General features: G+C 39.1%; 1 protein-coding gene across 1 annotated transcript; it reads right to left on the bottom strand.

Annotated features, from left to right (window-relative positions):
• Positions 1-1,282: 1,282 nt before the first annotated feature.
• LOC114572443 (bifunctional 3'-phosphoadenosine 5'-phosphosulfate synthase 2) lies at positions 1,283-17,701 on the bottom strand. The gene is made up of 12 exons (XM_028604079.1): positions 17,338-17,701; positions 14,865-14,979; positions 14,475-14,710; positions 14,155-14,293; positions 13,872-13,990; positions 6,993-7,106; positions 6,352-6,463; positions 5,908-6,113; positions 5,497-5,632; positions 3,100-3,368; positions 2,739-2,968; positions 1,283-2,189 (listed from the first exon to the last, which is right to left on the bottom strand). The coding sequence occupies exons 1-12, from the start codon at positions 17,362-17,364 to the stop codon at positions 2,048-2,050; spliced, it is 1,845 nt and encodes a 614-aa protein (XP_028459880.1). The 5' UTR covers positions 17,365-17,701; the 3' UTR covers positions 1,283-2,047.
• Between the last annotated feature and the right edge of the window lie 1,486 nt (positions 17,702-19,187).

Raw genomic sequence — 19,187 nt, 5'->3', positions numbered from 1 at the left:
TTGGCTTCTTTATACAATGTCCTCAAATCAATCCTAAATTATACCAACGTTGTTAATTGCATGGACCATAGACTGAAATGTAGTTTACGTTTTTGTCATTGACGCACACATACAGTTGGATGCATCCAAAATATTTATCTGAAATAAATTCTAGGTTAGGACTCTACAGGGTTTGGATTAGATCTGAACCAATTAGTTAAATAATCAATTAGTCAATCCACAGAAAATGAAACATTTTGATTAGCGATTAGGCTAATTGTTTTTTTTTAAGTGCCAGAAATTCACTGGTTCCAATTGCCGTTTGCCTTTGACATTAACCTTCATGCCAGTACTGAACACCTGAGTGGAAATGTGACTTTATCACATTTATGTGGTGTTAAAATAAAGTTAGCCTAAATTCAGAAATATTAGGTCTGCATGACACAAGAGATTTACACCAGTAGCCGTCCTGGTCATTTCTCAGTGACATGACATGTTGGAGGTACAGTAGTTGGAGATTTTATAAAGTACCAAAGGTGCAGGTGCAGTTCAGCAGATTCAAATGTTACCTGGAACATAGCAGATTAAATGATCTGATCCCATGTGAGGCTAATATGGAATCTGCTACATATACTGGTTCTCCTCACAGAAAAACACTCATCTCATAGCAATGTAACCCCTACAGATTAATGTCTGGCAAAATTAATCAGTTCATCAAGTTCACTCAACCATCCCAAGTATAATTTGAAAGCGTCTCAGGATCTCATTAATCTGTTATAAAAGATTTGACTGGCAAAGCAAATCCAGAACCAACCCCAGTTTTTACATTGTAAACAAATGTGCAAAAGATAGGCTATTAGACCATTTAAGAACATCTCCACTCTGGACTGCCGCTTGCCAAAGTTCACCATTCATTTGACAGAGTTTTTTTCGGAGGCTATCAATATGGACAAAACTATCGGTAGGTCTGGTGTCAGTGAGAGACGTTATCGTGATGAGTGCTGTTATCAAGCCAACCCCCGGTCAGAGAAATCCACAGTGACTGTGCCCTTTTACATACATTTACAGTATAGTTCCTTGTTTTGTATTTTAGTGTTTTCCTGTACCACTTCTTGCCAGCAGATAGCAGCACTGTACTTTTGTCTTTGTAGCCCCAGAATGCCACACTGCCTGATCAACTTTAACCTTCAACTGATAAGTATGCACCTTGTACACACAAAAGTTAATATAGGGTGTGTTGCATAACCAGTCACACACAAAATCAGGACAGAGGTATCACTGGAAAAAAAACCACTTCAATCCATAACATTAACATTGTTTAGTTTACAGTACCACAATACCAGTATTCATCATAATAAAAAGCTTCATTACTGCATTTATCTTCCTAAAACTGGAGGTCTTTATTACATGAATGTACATGCCCACTTTATAAAATCACACAAATCTCAGAGACATTTCAGGCATACGCCAGCAAGAGATTTAAACGATTTCTGTTTTACAATGTTGACATTTGAGAGAAAGGCACTTTCACATTATAAAACAATCTGTTGTATTTTACACTAATATGAAACGTTGACATGATGAATTAATTAAAATCCATACATGTAAACCAAAGAGGCACTGTAGGTAGTCCTACAACTGCAAGTAACTTTCAATCAGGTCATACAAATAACTCGACAGACAGTGTTATTATTGCCATAAAATGCTTTTTTTTTTGCATCACTCAGATAGTACATGCAAATATTAAAAATGATTTCATGTCTTGGGATGTGCTCCTACATAAAATTAAAATAAAAGAATCTCAAGTTACCTTTAAATACATAGCTTAAATTAATATGCATATAAACATAGAATATATTTATAAATCACATAGGTTTATAGGAATGTCAAAATGTAATGATTTAATTGCTTAAGACAACTTTTTATGATTTGGTGAAGACTTGGACAAAACACCCACCCATACCAGAATGACTCATAACTCATAGCAATCTAAATAAGTATTTTTGTAAAAGAAAAAATAATCTATTTAAAATACTCCTGGAGAGGTGGGTGTTATATTTAACACTCCTTATAAATCCTTCTGCAGAGAGGTGTAGTACTCAACCAACACCTTCCAGGCCTTGGGGGCCATGAAACCGTCTGGAGGGTTGTCTCCACTTCGAGCCAACTTCCTCATCTTGGTTCCAGAGATGAACTCAAACTCAGCATGTCTGAGAAAGTGAGGAATGAGGAAAGGGCAGTATGGAGAGAGTGGGCAGCACAGGTTATTAGTGTTGTAAACTCTTATAATAATAACAAATCATATGATTAGGCCATAATTATATCTGCACAGAAATACCAAAAGGTGGATATAAATCTACAAGACTCGGCCTCATAATTTAGGGAGTTGTCTTGAGATGTATACTACAATCTGTTTGTAGTGCCAACAAGATAAGATGCAGGGTCACAGGTGGTTCACATAACCATGAAATTCATGTTTTGACTTGAAGAATTTGGCCCTACAAATGTTTTGGCTTAAAAAGATTTGGGCCTACAAATGTGTGCAGAAGGATATAATGTAATGTCTGAAAAAATGTGGTGAGCACTAATGATTTACTGCAGTTTGTCCTTCGCATTTGCTCCAGTTTTCCTGCAGTTGGGTTCACAACAGGACACCAATGTCAGTAGAGTCCAGGTTTTATTTTAAAGAAACATGTAATAGACAACAGGACATACAAGAAAAACCTGCATACTGTATTTCTTCTTTTTTCTTGACTTACCGCTCTGGGTCGAAAAAGTCCATAGCCATCTTTGTCTTGTTGTAGGCAGCGACCCTGAAAGGGATGATCTCCACAGAGGTGAGCCCCGGGGCCATGGTGAGGACCTTGCCTCCGTGGGTGGGTTCATACAGGTCCTGCTTAGTCTCTGGGTGAGGAATGCCTGCAGGGTCCCTGCCAACAATGTAGAAGTTTGCTCCGGCGACCATTCTGGCTCTACAGTGCCACTGAACCTGATAACACATCGGAACACATGAAGGTTAATATTCAATCACACATAGATATCATGGGTAAATGGTTGAACAGTATAATGCCAGACTGATTGTAACCTCTGACTAAACAATAAGCCACCACTACTTCTCACCTCTGTGGGCCCAGCATACATCATAGGTGAGGGGAAGATGGCAACAATGGTGCTGGCTGGGTCCAGGATGCCCTCCTCCAGGACAGCAGCATGCTGCTTCATACGCCAGTCCAGAGGCACATCGTCATCTTTGGTCCAGCCGCCCAGTGGGTGCAGTAGGAGGACTGGATTCTTGTAGCCTCGCTTCAGCAGACGGCGTTTGGTGTCCTGCATCAGCAGGGCGTGACCATTGTGGACCGGGTTGCGCAGCTGGAATGCGAATACGGCATCTAAGGAGGACAACATGGATGACCACAAAATAAAGTTCACATTACAGTATTTGTAGTAATAGCAGCAGTATTACAGTATAATAGCAGCAGTACTGTACAGTGCAGCTGTTGTGCTCCATGAGCTGTACAGTCCAAAATATGTGAAGAATATTTTAATAGCTGTCACAGCAGACATGCTCATACTGCCTTTTACATAACTCAGGACTGTTTAATAAATGTGGTTGTTATTTGTGTGAAAGGATAAGTCTGATCCCACGAAAGACCAAAACAAAAAAATGTATTGATCTCACTAACAAGTATTTTCTGTGTAGCAAAATATTATATCAATATTATACCACATTCTTCTATGTCATAGAGCTCCATTGTTAAAAACTGCCAACTATTAAAAATTCATCAATGTGAGCAGACATGAGCAGTATATATTTCTGAACCATTTAAAAACGTAGTTCTTCAGTAGGAATTAAGAAACTTGGACGTGAGAGCCACAGACAAAATACTGAGAGACCGACAAATGGATTGCTGGTTTTGGTCTTTTCATGGGGTTTATAATAAAAATTAGAAAATCAATAATAAGAAAACTATTTTCAGCCTAATTTGTTAAGTTCACATGAAAAACATGCTTGCACCAATAACAAAACTCAGGGTGGGACCACAGAGCAGCGAAAAATACTGAAAACTAAAATTAAGACAATACATACTGTACTGTGGTGAAGATAAATACATGGCACAATGTTGAACTCAGCAATCACATCAAAGTGAGCGGGTGAGAGTGAAAACAGGTGATCATATTTCATAGTTTTTTTGCTAGTGTTTTTTAAGTCTCCACAGATCACAAAAATCACCATGCAGCTTTAAATTTACCATTTTACTTTTTTATCTGGTCCTTTGTCAAGTGCGTCTGAAAGACAAATGGTGCACAGCTAAATAAATTGCTTTCATGTTTAAGTTTTTTCATTTTTTCACTAGGTGCAATGGATATTTTATTTATGGAATTGTGTTAATCATAAGTAGCTATTTACAGCACATGGCATGCCCTTGTGTGTGTTCCGTGATTGTTACTGTTTTATTTTTTCATTTATCCTTTATTTAACCAGAAAGGTCAGATTGAGATACAATAGCTCTTCTGCCATGGAGTCAGGTCAAGATCGACAGCAAAACAGTACAAAAAGTACAGACAGGGACAGATAACATCACAAAAACAAAGAGCATACTAAGACATTCCAACAGACATACATAGACAACATACGGAAATCAGAGGCTCAACAATCAGGGCAAATACTAGCACCTGTTCTGTAAAAAAATATTTTTTTTATTTTTTTTTTTAAAGATTTTTTTCTTGGGCATTTCCACCTTTAATAGACAGGACAGTTCAGATATGAAAGGAGAGAAGGGGAAGAAATGCAGGAAACCGTCACAGGTCAGACTCAAACCCTGGACCTTCTGCGTGAGGAATAAACCTCTATACATGTGCGCCTGCTCTACCAACTGAGCCAACCGGCCACTCTTTACCCTCTTTTGACATGTTTACATTTTTTTTAAAGATGTCAAGAAGAGGTAAATATTCCAAGTTAAGTTGGCCTTGCAGCTCATTCCAAGCTTGTGAGGCGAAAAATGAAAAGGCAGATTTACTTAAATTCTGTTCGGATGGTCGAGACCATGAGGAGAATTTCCTCTGATGATCTAGTGTTATAGTTACTGGATTAAAAAGTCAGTAAACTGGATATGTACTGCTGTAATTTTCCCGGTAAAGCTTTTGCAATAACAATGTACGTATGGGTTTTTCTCCATAAACGCAGTTAAGTCCACAGAACCATTTCATAAAGATGTGTACGGAAATGTGCACCAGATTTAAACATAAAAGTAACATCTGCAGTAAACTAAAAGCAACTGTTAAGGAAGCCATTGCCACTTTTAAAGATGGTGCCACAGTATAAATAATGGTATAATCTGCGTAAAGGTGTACTTTGCTGGATTTAATCCTCCACAAGAAGATTATTTATACAAACAGAAAATAAAAGTTGTCCCAATATAGATTCTTGAGGAACAACCTGTCTTTGCTGTTATAGGAGCAGAGTTATAATTGTCTATGGACACACTAAGTGTGATTAAGTAATTTCAACTTTCTAACCTGCTTTCATGTCTTTGAACTTCTGCTTGAGCTCCTGTGGAGTAAGGCGGTACTGGTCAAGTCCATCGTTCCATTTGATTCGCTCCAGGACCTCCAGGTCACCACCTACCAGCCAGTCACCTCCCTCCATAACCATCTGCACAAGGTGATAAACAGAGAATTACTTTTTTGTGGACTCAAATATTTACCTGTAGGATTAATATTCAGGTAAAATTATTGCCATTGAACTAAGTTTATTCTGGGGCTTGATTTATGTTTTTGTTTGCCACAAAATAACAAAGTTCCATACTGACACAGCGGAAGTTAATAATCATGTAGGTACCGGTATCTTACTGTCTGCAGTGCAATCATGTTACATACATTGAAATTATAACTGTGTGTGTTGAAGACATTTGATGAATGCCTTATCACCTTAATGTAAGGGTGCTGTGCACAAGTGGTGCCCCACTGTCTGGCACAACGTTCCTCCTTGCGGTGTTGGTAGAACTCTGGGTTCCTGAGAATAGCCACACGGGAACCCTGGTACTCCAGAGCTACAGCTGCACAGCCGTCCAGCTCCTGCTTGGTCTCGGTGCTAACAGGCAGGACGATGGGCACAGACAAGTTGATGGCCCCGCCTGAGACAAAGGAGGGTCCAGTGATGTCAACCAGTAAACCAAAGCAAATATAATTTCAGAAATGTTAAAATAAATAAATAAATTGCATAATAATTAAAACATGATATGCACAATCAAATGTTATTGTCACTTAGGTTCATCAGTTTGAAAGGGAACGAGCGGCTAGGTTAATGCTTCACTGCTGTACGTATCCTGGCAGGTTATAAGAAGAGTAAATGACTAACCAACCGTCTCTTACCATCCAGCAGGTTGCCAAAGTGTATGACCTGGAGGAACTCTCTCTCTCTCATGAAGCCCTTCAGAGGGCTAGCCCAGCCTTCTGATAAGACCTGCACCCACTGTAGATCCAACTGTGCACAAAGAATAATTACTCATGATAAACAGCACAAAAAACATTTAACTTATGGATTTAACTGCATTGATGGTATTCAGTGTATTGTAAATATCAATACTCTCAACAGCACTATGAATGAAAGAATCACTGAATTGTGGAAGTAAGAATGCTGGATGCTAGAGTTTCACTTGTCACCATATGAGAGCCTTATTGGGCTGCGTTTGAATGAGACATTGCTGCTGCTGGATTATTTATAATCAATATATTAACTTCCTCACTAAACCATACCAAGATGGTCTGAGAAAACATGTTGCATATACAACCAAGGATGAATAATAGACTGAAGATGGAGGTGTTCTTTTTTTTTTTCTTCTTCTTTTTTTTCCTTCTTATTTTAAACACACAAATAAAGAATGAAACAGAGCAAATAGAGCAGACCATTACAGGGTCCAAACGGTGGGGGATGTTTATGGGCTCATCATAACCAGCTTTCTGCCAAGTCCAGTATTGAAAAAAGTAGCCTCTATACTGGAGCGGTGGCTTACCTTGGTGATGCTGATGGTGGGAAGTGTGTTTGCGTCAGCCACAGTAAGATTCAACTTGTTCTCCATAACAAAGAGTTCATTCACCTCCTCCATGATCTCACCTGGTATAATATTCTATATACAAGGAGAAAAGAGGAATCATTAGATTATAGTTGGAAAAGGTTGGTCATGTAGGACTTCAACTAATGATTAATCAATAATATTCTATAGTATAAAATGGTAAAAAAAAGTGCAAAATGGCCTTCATCATTTTAAGAAAACAGCAAATCTTTACATTTGAGAGGCTGGAAGCAGAGAACATTTTTGCTCTAAAAAATTACATAATGCATTTAGTACATAATTATAGATTTTAAAGTTTTAGTTACCTCGCCAAGGAGGTTATGCTTTTGGCTATTGACCAAACTGAATGTAACTTGATAAAAGGGTGTAGCATGGGCCAAGGAGGAACCCATTCAGGGTGGATACTCACATTTTTTTTTTCAGGCATTAGTAACCAGTGGCATGGCTTGAGTTTTCCACTAGGTTTGGCTATGGCTTTATAGGTGGCTGTGTGTATTTTGTCCGTCTCTGTTGTTTGCAGCTGTTACCCAGGGTGACAGACATTCAGCGGTGACGTTCAGATGGTGAGGTGTTATTGATTATCACGTTATATGTATAGTATTATCGTTACACAGTGTCACCCTCAATTTTTGTAGTAATAGTGGTTCTGAAATATATATCCAGATGGTTGTAGTTGCAGATTTGCATGTCATAGAAGACTAGACTATTGGCCTTGGCGGAGGTCTGCTTTCTCTGAGTACCCTTCAAGTTGTTAATATTTTGGCTATATTTTCTATATTTTTCCTTCAAACTTTCATGTATATTACTGCAACTACATTACCGTCTACAGGAGGCCAACTTAAGAAAATATTTTTATTTTTACAGTTAACACAGCATTGTTTTATTTAAAAGTAAGTCACCTCGGACTCAGTGACAGAGCAGTAGAAAGCATTTAGGCTACTCATTAACTTTATCAGCAACTTTTCCTTCAGCGAAGCTTGAGCCTTGGCAGCAGAAGCAATGTTACACTTTGATTCTATGAAGGTCTTTATTGGTTTTGTTCCCAAGAGCAGTATTTTGTTGTCAGGGTTCAGGGCTTGACATTAACTTTTTGAGGCACTTGTCCTTCGGACAAGTACATTTACGTTTCACTTGTCCATGCACAAAAGTCACTTGTCCGGGTAAAGAGTCATCATTTTATAAAAAAAAAAATTGTTTTGCTAATGCAGAATTCGAACAAACCGTTGAAAGCATCCAAACACTATCAGCATTAATAAAATTCAGTTGAAACGGTAGAAACAAACGAGTCCCAACAATAGATTTCCCATTCAACAAGAAAAAAGGATCTCCAGACTCCATAGTACAAAGTAAGATGTTGCATGCCGGTGTGCAGAAGTTAATATATTGAGGTTCTAAGTTAGTATTTTAAAGTTTGTCATTACTTTCAGATTCCTAGTCAATATTCTAAGTTACTAAGTCAATATATTGAGATACTAAGTCGATACTTTGAGATGTTGAGTCAATTTATTGAGATTGTAAGTCAATATTTTAAATGTTCTCATTGGTTTGAGATTCTTAGTCAATATTCTGAGTTACTAAGTCAGTATATTGAGATACTAAGTCAATATTTTGGGATAAGTCAATATATTGAGATACTAAGTCAATATTTTGAGATAAGTCAATATATTGAGATACTAAGTCAATATATTGAGATTCTAAAGCAATATTTTACATTTTCTCATTAATTTGAGATTCTTAGTTTATATTCTGAGATACTAAGTCAATATTTTGACCAGACGTAGTGGTGACTTAAACTATATCTAAAATTATTTTGTAGACATAACAATGGATTTTGCCACTAAATGTTGGTGTTAACTATTTTTTTTTATACAATTTCACTAATTTCTACCCAGCAGAGGCTGATTAAGAGATCCTTTAAAAGCTGTAGCTACTTTACAGTTGATTATTACCTGATATTTAATCTGCATGTTATTTATTTGTTTCAAAAAGGTTTAGGTTTAGGTTCCCTCGTCCGTTTTCGGAGCATCAGAGAGAAGCGCAGGCATTTCAGTGGCACTGAAATCTGCGTTGCAATTCGGTCCGGTAGATAACGGTCGTTAAGGCACCGGTGCCGTATTAGCACCGGGTCTCTCGTTTTCTGTCAACGATGTGGCAAGGAGGTAACGTTAAGGCGGAGTTAGCAAGCTAACGTTAGCTAACTAACACCGGCAGGTTCGCCGTGCTTTCATGCTGCATTGCTTACAGAGAATGAGCTGAACAGCGGGCTGGGTCTAACGTTAGCGGCCCGCTGGGTCCGCTGCCCGGGATTGCGGGGGAAAAAATGTATTGTTTCAAATCGGTAACATAGACGTAACATGGCATTTTATTTTGTTTGAGTTTTAACTTGTCCAGTGGGGCAAGTAAATTTCTCTTCCACTTGCCCTACAAAAAATCCACTTGTCCCTGCAAGCGGACAAGCCTTAATGTCGAGCCCTGAGGGTTACACTTGTCTTTCCAGTTTGACTTTTGTAATGTAGATTGCTAGCCTGGTTGACACCAGACTCTTCTCAGTTGTAACTGAGAGTGGGTCTGGGAAAGGTTAATTGACAGTTAATTTCCAAAGGGGCGTCACCAACAGATGCCGCTCAAATGCCTCTGGGCGCATTGGATAGTCCTTCAACCAATCAGATCAACGATCTGGGTGACGCTGCGCTTCTGTAGCCATCATGTTGAATGGAAACAAAAAGCTGCTCGGTGTCGCTGCGTTATCGTCGTCGCGTAAAGCCTGCCTCAACGGTTGTGATTGGTGTAAAGCCCGCCTCAACGGTTGTGATTGGTGTAAAGCCTGCATCAGTGGTTGTGATTGGTTCCTTGATTTTGGGGACATTGGAAATGGGTTTGAATGGGCTCTTTGCCAGACTGACTTGTAGAGCAAATCTCAAATTTGCCTGAAGTTCGTCAGGCTTTACCCAGGCTAGTAGATTGCAACAACAAAAGTGTGACCCCAGTGATGTGTCAACACTGAACACTGTAATGTAAACTGTATCTGTGACCAGATCTGTTATTCCTTTGCACGTTTATAAATGATCCTTGAGTCAAAATGACACTGAGTATAAGAGAATACCTTCTTTTTATTTATTTTTATCTTTGAAAGGCGTACTCGTAATGAAAAGTTATCAATATCAGGTCGCTCAACTTCCACAAGTTTCACGTTGCATTCTTTTATGTCTTCTTTCATACCATCAAGTTGAGGCTGCAACTTTTCTATTGCAGCGTTAATCTCCTCTCTTATTATAAGATACATTTGCATGAACAGTTCACACTGCCTCTTGTCTGCTCCTTCGGCTCCAGCCATTGTTGCCGCAGGTGAATCAGCTGTTTGGACAGGTAAGTTGGACTGGTACCTCTCTGGTTTCTCAGGCATGGAGGATCAGATTACATCACTGGAGAAACCAAATGAATTTCTCCTAAAAGAGAATAAAGAGCTGAGAGAAAGAGCTGAACGACTGGAAACACACAGCCGAAAGTTTAATCTGCGGGTGTTTGGACTGGATCAGGATCTTGAAAAAGGCAATCCCACTGATTTAATGGCACTTTTTTAAGGAGGTTTTCAAAGGGAAAAAAACTCCTAGCTGAGCCTGAAGTGGAAATTGCCCACCGAGTCGGGCCGCTGACAAAAGAGGGATCCAAGGCGATGATGGTAAGAATGCAAAGATATGCGACCAAAGAAGCTATTATTAAAATCGCCAAAGAAGAGGGAGTGATTAACTTTAGAGGAATGAAGGTGAGGATCTTTCCAGATCTAACTGCTGACATGGTGAAGAAAAGATCGCAGTTCCAGGATGTCAGAGCCAAACTGCGTGACACTGGGATAAAACATGGGATCATTCATCCAGCCACTCTTATCATCACATTTAAGAGCGAGACAAAATACTTCAAGGACAGGGAAGCGGCAGAAAGTGATTAAATCCTGAGAAGTCAGGAGGTAGAAAAATAATGAAGGAAATGAAAAGGTGTAGATCATACAAAACAATGTTGAATTTGGATAAAGCAATATGATGCTGAATTTGTGTATTCTAGTTTAAACAGTTAAAGTTAAGAACTGTGTTTAATTTAATTAAGAACAAAAGTTATGGATACCCCCAGAAAATTAATATTGAATCTCTTTTCTGTTAAATCAAATGAGTAGGCTATATTGCCTTGAATAAAAGAACTTTATTCTTAATTTATAATTTAATTTAGTTTATGTTGAGTTTTTCATGGATTGAATGATAAGACAAAATTCAAAAGTGGAGGTCGGCTAACTCTAGCTGGCAGATATGGACGTGTTAGATGACAATGCAAGTGAATGTTTATTTGTGTTAGATACATACACAGTTAGGGTTGTGTATGTGTGGTTGTGTGTTTGTGTGTTATGTGTATGTATAATTGTTTTGCTAGGGAGAGCTCCGATGCAGTCTGGGTATTAGATAATAATAATAATAATAAATTGAATTTATATAGCGCTTTTCACAAACTCAAAGTCGCTTAAATAAACAGGAAGATAACAATTACTGTTTGTTCTTTGAATATACAGGGATACTGCCTCGTAAGGAGGGATAGAAATGCATTTGATGGAGGAGTTGCATTTTTTATTCAGGATCACATACCAGTTAAAATTAGAAATGATTTAATGCCAACGGAGGTGGAGGCACTATGGCTGCAAATACAAATGCCACATTTGTTGTTATAGACCACCAAGTGCGAATCGTGAATATATAGATAAAATATGTAAAATGGTAGAACATAGGTGTGATGGCAGTTATGAAATCAATTTTACGGGAGATCTGAATATAGATTGGAATACATTAGGTTGTCCAATGAAAATAAAACGCTTCAGAATGTTACAGATGTATGTGGTTTGTCACAGGCAATTAACAAACAACTAGAATATTTACTAAGAGTGACGGCACAATTACTTCCACGTGTATTGATCATATTTTCACTAATGCAGTTGAGCTATGCTCAAAGGCATTATCTATACTGACTGGCTGTAGTGATCATAATTTAATTGCAGTTGTTAGAAGAGCAAAAGTGCAGAAGCCTGAACCTAAAGTAATACAAAAGAGATCATACAAATGGTTTGATCAGGACAGATTTTGAAATGATGTAAAAGAGGTTGGTCAGATGTATTACTGAAAACAAATCCTGATTAAGCACTGAAAAATGCTGTTGCCTATAGTGGAAAAGCATGCTCCAGTGAAGAAGTTTACAGTCAGAAGTGTCAGTACACCATGGTTAGATAAGGAGTTAAAGGAATATATGGTGGAATGCGATTTGACGGTAAACTACTTAAATTGGTTGCAACTTAATTGCCCCTGTTATCTGTCATATTATAAACCAAAGTTTAAGTGAATGTCTATCAAGAATGGAAAATTGCTCAAATAATTCCATTGCCTAAAAATGTAAGGTTACCATTCTCACGGTCAAATAGTCGTCCTATAAGTTTATTGCCTATGTTGAGTAAAATTATGGACAGTGTAGTATGTGAGCAGATTATAGAATATTTTTCTTTGAATGATTTAACCACTGATTGTCAACATGCATATAGAAAGGGATACTCAACAACTACAGCTCTAAATCATTTGACTGATGACTGGATGAGAGATATTGAGCAAAAGAAACTAGTAGGTGCTATTATGCTTGAATGTTATAGTTTCCCTCAGTCAGCAATGTTATGGATGAAGAGTTATTTGACAAATAGACAACAACAAGTCTTTTTTAATGGTAGCTACTCCGATGTTGGAGCGGTGAGCTGTAGAGTTCCCCAGGGGAACTGTCTTGGGCCGCTGTTATACACTATTTTCACAAATGATTTATCACTTGTTTTAAATAAGGTCAGTATACCGATGTATGCAGATGATTCAACTATTTATACGTCTTCATCTACATTTCATGAGTTAAACACCCGAGCACAAGAGCTGCAATCAGTGGTTGAATGGATAAAGAAAAATAAGCTAGTTCTGAATGCAGGAGCTAATGAGGATCCTAAATAAACAAAATTGAATGCCTATAAAAAGGCTGCCATTGCCCCCAGATGCCAAATTTGCAGTGCCCTGATAACTATATCTTTTCAACATGTAAACCTACATCTGTGTCAAATGTGTTGCTTTTATCGTTATGCTTAACTGCCCCACTATATTCTACAGCACTTTTTTTTTTTTTTTTAGACCTAATGACATTTTATTTTGATATCATATGTTATATGATAAATTGTGTGCATATGCTGTAGTTAATTTCTTTTAGCAGAAAAAATATTTTTTACATTAACATAATTACTTACTATTCCCTCTGTGATCAATAGCATCATCTGCTCTGAGCAACCAAACACCGTCTAATGGTCACCCTGATGTTCACTGCCTCTGGTTAGATGTTACAACCCCCTCCTCTTTCATGTGAAAGTCTTCATAGCTGGACTGAAAAATCCAGGGCTGACAAAGAACGATAAAAAAAACATCCTCTTCAAGTTTAGTATTTAAATCATTGTTTGGTTTGAGAAAGCCAGCCCATCCCTGACTATATTGAAACTGCTTTGTGACATGAGCTGCTTGTTTAAAAAAGGATATAGTATTCCGTGTACTGGCAGACTAAAAGTTGACATTTATGCAAATAAAAATTGAATTGAACGTCACCCACATGATCACACCAGTTGAAACCTGTGTGCTTTAACATACAACACACAACTTTGTCTTGTACACAGAAAAAAAGTCTATCATACACCATACAGAAAAGTAAACGGACACTGATAAAGGCCTGTGTGAGATACAATATGTATAGTACAGTGGATCATGCAACACCCACCTGCTCCTTGAGCAGCTCCAACACCTGCTGGAGGCACTCGTTGACTGAGAGCTCTCCAGTTTTCAACACGAGATCTGGCGCATCCGGACACTCATATTCTGAGTCAATCCCAGTGAAACCTGGCAACAAATGTGAAACCATACAAAGAAATGTCATTGAAACCATCTATTTTTACTTGAATGAGGTAAGTGTTGATGACTTGGCATTACTTGTATCACCCAGAGAGAGGCAGCATATAAGACATTGAGAGAAAGTTTGCTGAGGTAAGCATTGTCCCACAGACCTTTGATCTCTCCAGCGCGAGCCTTCTTGTAAAGTCCTTTTACATCCCTGCTCTCACACACCTCAAGGGAAGCGTGGATGAACACCTCGAAAAATGGTAGCCCAGCACTTGCATGGATCTTCCTCGCCTCATCACGATCCTGTGGAAGAAAATAGTACATATATTTCATTTGAATACAATTTAAAGGTTTGATGTGTATTCCACACTGCTGGTACTTTTGATTTTGGATATAACATTCTTTCATCAAACCCTTTATTAGATGTTTTCAGCTATTTAAATATAACATATGCATATACCTTTAAGTGTTATTTTTTTCTAACCTTGCCGAAAGGAGAGATGAAACTGGTGATGCACACCAGCCCAGCATCGGCAAACAATTTGGCAACCTCAGCAATACGACGGATGTTCTCCTCGCGGTCTACCGCAGAGAAGCCCAGATTCTTGTTCAGGCCGTGGCGAATATTGTCTCCGTCTAGTGAGTAGCAAGGAATAGCGTGGGACACGAGGAACTCCTCTAAGGCAAAACTGATGGTTGTCTTCCCGGCACCTGATAGACCTAGATCAAAAATGTGATAAGACAAGACATACAAGTATGACAGCACTGTTTTTAAAACAGTCAATATCAGATTAACCCTTAGTATTCCTATGTAGCAGAGAAAGAAGCCACCTCATGACCAATAGATGGATATCATAAGACTGTAATGACTCACCGGTGAGCCAGATGGTACAGCCTCTGAAGCCTCCCCTGGTGCCCACGACCTGCCCTCTCTTGCTCCGGCTGACATGGTGGGCCTGGAACACCACATTGGTCGACCTGTTAAGATCCTGAAATAGAAGAACACATGCTCAGACAGAGGCAATCTAAAGTATTTCTGGGGGAGCTACTTACAGTAGCTTGATATAAAAAAAATAAGCAAACAGGACTAGACTGGCTGCAGTAAGCCATCTTCCCTTATCTAAGTAATAAAAACTGTATCAGAATCAGAAAAGGATTTATTGCCAAGTAAGTAACACAGTACAAGGAATTTGCCTTGGTGGTTGGTGCATACATAAACAAACATATCAAACATTAATATGAAATAAACAATAAATACAGAAACAAATATATACAAAATAGCTGTTTTAACATAAGAAAAAAAAGAGGCTGTTAATCTTAAAATGCAAAGACGTAGGCCTGACTCCGTGACTAACATGACATGGCACTTTACATAGTGATTAACACTCAGTTTAGCATAGCATGACTAGTTTTACTTGCCCTGTCCAAAGTGACTATGTGGACCAAGCTGTGGATAAATGAGGCTGTGTTGACTTCTAGAAGGGAATGGTAGAGGAGGGAGGCATACGACTGACTGGACAATGTGTCCAGTGTGCTGCCTGCAGCCCAGCGATGATGTGGCAGTGCTCGTGCCCACACGCTCGCCCTCTGGACCCACTTTACCCTCTTCCCTACATCCATCCATCCCCCTCCATTTAATCACTATCCTCAAGGCTTACAGTATAACCTTTCTACAAACAGTTCAGTCTAACATCTATCAATGTGCATGTACAAAGCCCTTTTTTCATATACAAACACAGCCATGACTGTAAAAAATCAAATACATTGACACATCACACATAAAGGGGTTTTTCAATCAAGGAGGTGGGGAAGATCACCACATTAAGTTTTATTTTAATTGTTAGCTTCCTAGTGGAGTGGATCTTTAAATTTGCTGGGCGTATGGATAACCAATCTGGGCATTGCTGATATTAAAAAATAGAAATCACACCAAAACAAACTAAATTTACAGTACAGTTGTTTGGTAACAAAAGTGTGACATTCAATACTGCGGATGTATTGAAGAATGCAAATGTATAATATTGTCATCAAGTGGCATTAATGTACCTTGAGCAGCATTTAAAAGTAATTTGCAGCTCCTACTCAAAGCCAATAAGCAGTCCAAACATACTTGCTCTATTGATGAACATAATCTTCCCCAAAGGACAAATAGCTTCCAGTTTGTGTATACACACACCCACAGCCGTAGACTAATTGCACTATTCTTCCACCAGCATATCAGCTTACTTCTTCTTTAACAGGAAGTGATCTGAAATTTCTCAACTGAAGGCATACGTACAATAATGAGAAAATAGTGGGCGTTTTATCAAAGTAATAATTACACTTTGGGTAATTTAACAAAGCTCACAGGTGATTTTAAAGCTGCAACTAATGCTTATTTTTTATTGCCAATTGGTCTGTCATTTTCTCAATTAATTATTTTGTATTTGTCATACAATCAAGACAATTGTGAAAAATGTCCACCTTTACATATCTAAATTGATTGTTCTGACCAATAAACGGTCTAAAAACTCAAATTTGTAAAACAATTGTAAAAAGAGAAAACAAGCAAATACCTGCATTTAAGAAGCTGGAAGCAGCAAAGCTGTGCTTCAAAAGTGACTCAGACATTTCAGTTATCAAAATAGTGGCTGATACCTGAGTTTATACGGTGTACTACCTAATTAGAGTCACCTTGTCTGCAATGGTGCGGGTGTATCTACAAAATGCAGCTTTATGGGACAAAAGCTGTCATAATGGATAAAGACACACAACAGGTTTGTGCATAGGCCTATACATTTTTGAGATTACAGTGAATTATACACATTTCTCGTTATTCTCACGTAAGTCATTCCCATGACTCCACATGTTCTCCAAGTTAGCAGCATTCCTGTGCATCAGACTGCCGTTTCACATTGGCCTCTTTCTCCCCCTCACTGTTATGAATGGGCCGAATTGACATGGATACGTTCCTAAAACAACCGGCCTATTCAGAGTCAAGGCAAGTCTGTAACCATCACACCTGGTAAGTTACAGTAAAGAGGCTCAGAAGTGAACAAGGCGTAGCAGAAAAGAATATTTTTTAAGCAACAATGTAGGGTTACCGGTAAGACTTTTAAGGAAAAAGTAATCAACTGACACTGCATCGTCAAAGAGAGAACATAGCCTATATAGCGGATGGTCAGCGTGTTATTACTGCATATTAAAAGACTAATTTGACACACAGACTAACTGCTTGGGAGGAGTTTTACGTCTCGGACGCTGGCTGGCTCGCGAACACTTGGCTGAACTTTTTTATAAACATTTCAGGGCTAATCAGATGAAAGCTTGAATTTTCAGACGTCTCCGTTATGTCCACATATACTTACCGTACGAAGCTTTTTCACTCCGGACATAATGCACGAGTGTAAGACCGCCGAAGGACTGCTGAACACCGGGGCTGCTTGGGACCGCTTCACACACAGCCTGGATGAGGGAGTCGAGTTGTAAGCTCCGAAAATTTGGTAATCGAGGAAGACGAGGGGAGTTTAAAAGGGACTTCCAAGACACGTAGCATTCCGCTGGCCCAGCCTCCAGCCCTCCTCCTTCCAGAAATCTGCATAATTTGGTACCATTGCCACAACCACCAAAGCAGGTTCTTACAACTACTGGGCGCAGTTCAGATTACAAAAACAAATCTCTATGTTTATTTTACGAGCAAGAAGCAGAACTGTAAAGAAAGCATTAGCCTCTAAGACACTGTCCATTGTATTCTATCGGAGCAAAATGGCAGAAAGTTTAGGTTACTCTCCAGGGTAGAAATATTCAAACTTCAATGTTTTTTTTTTTTTTTTTTACAGGCAAGTCATTAAAAGGTACAATATGTAATATATTTACTGTCATAAATCCAAAAATGACCCCATTGCGTCATCAGATATTAAGGAAACATGCTAAGTTGAAATACTATCTTTTCTGACAACAATGCTAATGCCAGTATTTTCTCCTTTTGAAATTTCCGTTACGTGACGGAATTTCTGTTTGTGTTATGGCCTGTGTGTTAATAATAATAATAATAATACATTTTATTTAAAGGCGCCTTTCTCGGCACTCAAGGACACCACAACAGGTGTTCATCAACTGTTTGACAGCCAGGCCAGGTTGCCAGATATACCTGTAAAAACGTAAACCCAGCGTGCTACTAACAGCTGTAACGTTATGCTGCTTCCAGACACAATTTTTAGCCCTTAAGACTTCAAGTCACCACTCACGACTTGGTAGCGTTCCAGGCAAAGTCACAACAAACCCTTCTGCGGCTCTGGTCTGATGATCTTCGCGTCAGCAAGCTCTGCTCCCCCTAACCCTAACCCTAACATAGGGCCTAATTGCTGCGGCAGCATAGGGCTGTGGGACTATTGGGCTGTGGGAACATAGGGCTGACCTTGCTAACATTAGATTCAGGCTACAAGGGACGGGCATTTTCTGTAATTTCAACATTTGTGTACTCACATTGAATTATATAGCTAGAGTACCCGAGTTGGTTAGTCGCAAAAACTTTTGAGACAGCCAGTAAAGTGATCCCGACTGGTCCTGGCTAACGCTGCCATGCTAGCCCTGCTAATGTTACCGGAGGAATAGGCAAGCGGGCCACGGCTGTTACAACGTGTAGCCTGTTCAGTGGCTGTAGCCGACAACGTTGAGTTATTTTAAGCCAAGAGGGGGGCTGTAAATCGGGAGGGAGGACCATGAGTTTGCAGTGTGTTTAGCGATTGTTGCCGTAATTCTAAGCCAATAAAGTGTGTTCAGTCGGGTGGGGAGGATGGCAAGTTAGCAGTTCCTACCGTAATCCTTAGCCTAGGAAGTGTGCATGTCTGTCGGGTGGAGAGGACGGCGAGGTTGTTGTGTTTTTAGTAATTCTAAGCTGAAAAAGTGTGTCTGTCAGTTGGGTACAAAGCTCCACGTGAGCACAGGCTATTATGACTGTCAATATAGCCAGCATCTAATGTTATCTACTCCGCTGTGCTGTGAAGTAATGTCTGGCTATGTGAGACAAGCATCTAGCAACATTGTTGTGGATGCTCCTTCAAGTGCGTTTTGGAGGAAGGTCTGGCAAAGCAAGACTATGGATGCTGCGGTCTCAGCCTGGCAACCAATGTGAACTTAGAGTCTGGGGAGGAAGTTCCAGGGGAGACGACTCTCTCCAGTATTTTGAATTTGTACTGCAGTAACTATTTTAAAAACT

This window comes from Perca flavescens, chromosome 17 (genome assembly GCF_004354835.1).
Source record: "Perca flavescens isolate YP-PL-M2 chromosome 17, PFLA_1.0, whole genome shotgun sequence".
Taxonomy (NCBI): domain Eukaryota; kingdom Metazoa; phylum Chordata; class Actinopteri; order Perciformes; family Percidae; genus Perca; species Perca flavescens.
The sequence above is the reverse complement of the archived record's forward strand: the minus strand, read 5'-3'. Positions and strand labels throughout refer to the sequence as shown.